This window comes from Puntigrus tetrazona, chromosome 7 (assembly GCF_018831695.1).
Source record: "Puntigrus tetrazona isolate hp1 chromosome 7, ASM1883169v1, whole genome shotgun sequence".
Taxonomy (NCBI): Eukaryota; Metazoa; Chordata; class Actinopteri; order Cypriniformes; family Cyprinidae; genus Puntigrus; species Puntigrus tetrazona.
Window position 1 is genome coordinate 39,618,951 of NC_056705.1, and position 2,500 is coordinate 39,621,450.

The 2,500-nt window shown below is 36.9% G+C and overlaps 1 protein-coding gene across 2 annotated transcripts in view; it reads right to left on the reverse strand.

The window, feature by feature from the left end:
• The window catches only part of LOC122349368 (sodium/potassium/calcium exchanger 3), a 29,394-nt gene that overhangs the window by 9,712 nt on the left and 17,182 nt on the right, over positions 1-2,500 (reverse strand). For both annotated transcript variants that reach the window (XM_043245379.1, XM_043245380.1), the window contains 5 exons: positions 2,191-2,275; positions 1,530-1,633; positions 1,335-1,409; positions 1,184-1,209; positions 958-1,011 (listed from right to left, as the gene is read on the reverse strand). In XM_043245379.1, the coding sequence (XP_043101314.1) occupies positions 958-1,011; positions 1,184-1,209; positions 1,335-1,409; positions 1,530-1,633; positions 2,191-2,275 (344 nt within the window). The remainder of the gene's footprint in view (positions 1-957; positions 1,012-1,183; positions 1,210-1,334; positions 1,410-1,529; positions 1,634-2,190; positions 2,276-2,500) is intronic.

Sequence of the window (2,500 nt, forward strand, 5' to 3'; positions counted from 1 at the left end):
AGTGCAAATATGTCTTTATTTATTAATAATTAATTAATAATATTTTGAAACACTTAACTGCATGTTAACTGCATTTAAAGTGAAATGTTTCACAGATTAAATGCAGTTAGGTGTGTTTTTGACCCACTTAATTTCACCATTATATGTAATTAGGCCTAAACGATTATTTCTGCTGTCTTTGAAATATGACATTTAACAAACTTCATCTGACATCATTACAATGGTCACTTTTTAAAAAGTGTGTTAGCAAATATTAAACTGTCACTTTTTATATGTGCGCATTCAATATAATCAAGAACATTTATTTCTTTTATAGAGGGATTCATCACAAAACACTCAAGTTAATTTCTATGGCCTGAGCTTCATTAAAGAACTGAATTTCTGTTCTTCAACTCTCAGGTTGAAGAAGCCACAGGGTGTTAAAGAAGAAGTTTTAAACATTTATTAACATGCTTTCATTTATTTTAATTGCTTGGTTTTTACATTGTACTTTTACTTTTGATGATGATGAAGTTTCTTTGCTAAAGCTACAGGAGTAAATAAGTCTCGATTGTCTCAAAAAGCTTATTTCTGACCAGGTTTTTCCTGACAACCGAGACCAAAATCAAATTTCACTCAAATCATGTGCGCGTCTGAAATATTCAAATAATGGTTGATAAGAAATAGAGTCACCTGAATACTGCACTATTTAATAGACTCTCTAAATCAGGGGTGTCAAACTCAATTAGGGTTAGGAGCCCTGCAGAGTTTAGATTCAACCCTGCTAAAACACATATACTATGCATGTCTGAAGCACTTGATTAGCTGGATCAGGTGTGTTTAATTAGGGTTGCATCTAAACTCTGCAGGGCTCCGGCCCGCCAGGAACTGAGTTTGACACCCCTGCTCTAAATGAACTGTGAAGGCATTCGGTATTTGCAATAAAGTCTTTGTGATGGAGAACAGCATGATACTCACTTCATGATAAGGATGTAGACTCCATACATCGAGATCAGAAGCATAGATTCCCACCTGCAGCAATGCATTAACGATACAGAGCTTATTAAAACAGCTTTCATATGCATACATTTTTATTACCTTCATGCACTCTTCATCGAAGCAGTTCATCAACAATATTACCTTCCTGACGCTTCAAATACAATACAATGTTTCTCATCTGTGGATATGGGTGTAAGAGACTCACCATACAACCCGTTCATCATAGATAACCTGGATGAAATCGGATAAAAGAAAGGCTTACGTGACCAGAGGTTTCTAGTGCTAGTGCTAGCAAGACACTTTTTTTCTCTCTCTTGTCATCTCTCTCTCATATGTACAGTCACACACACACTCACCAAAATCAATGCCAGCACTGAGAAGATGTAGTACAGCGAGTCTCTGAACAGAGACCACCAGGTCACAGCCACCGTCTAGAGCCGAGACGACAAAACACACAAGAAACTATAAAAAATATGTGATTCCAGTGAAGAGCGGCTAAACTAACACTTCCTATAATACTTCAAACAGATAGAGAGATAGATAATGTCTACCTGACGGGTGAAGATGCCACACACTCCAATGATGACCAGTATGTTGAAGACAGCCGACCCAACGATGGTGCCAACTCCCACGTCTCCCTTCGTGATGAAAACACCTGCCAGACGAACACGTGAACACTGGTCACATATGTGCTGGAGTCAAAAACCCAATTTCACAATTACTGTGCGGTTTCTCTTTTCAAATCAGAGGACTCGGTCAAATAGTTTAATACGCTACAAATGGTCATGCTTGACACGCGTATCTCGAAATATATAAATTATCGCCATGATGCCGCTTTTCGTCTGATTGATAGCTCATGCTTTTGAGCAGGTAAAAGGCCTGTTAGTAAAAAAACTTGAAATCTTGAAATCTTTACTGATTCGTAAAAAGTAAAAACGAGTAACTTTTATATTGTTACTGGACTGCAGCAGCTTAGCTTAATTATGAATGAGTCTTTTTTGAAAAGCTTTGGTCATAAAACTAACCATTCAGATACCCTCTTGTTAAGACATAGTATTTGGGGAAACTGATCTTTACATGCATTAAGTAGTCCACTATACTATTATAAAGATCTCATTGATTTATTGTACATACTAAGATGAACTGTAGTACCTTGCATGTATTTTTTTTTTCAAACAGTGAAACTGAGGTGCAAAACTGAGGTGAACGTACCAATTAAGGAAGTGAATAACTCTGGAGCTGAACTTCCTGCAGCCATGAAAGTCGCCCCGGCCACATCCTCACTCAGCTGCAGATTCTAATCAAGAGCATCATGTAAGGATTAATCAAGAGTACTAGCAATAATCTGCCACTAATCAAAATGTCTCTCATGGCTACAAATGCCATGTATTTTAACTTGCCATGTATTCCCTTTTAATTGTTTCACATGTGCACTTCTAAAACTCAACAGTACACTTTTCAAAAACTGCACTTAAAAAGAAAAACTTTCATGACTTACACACTTAAGTACACAAAAGAAATT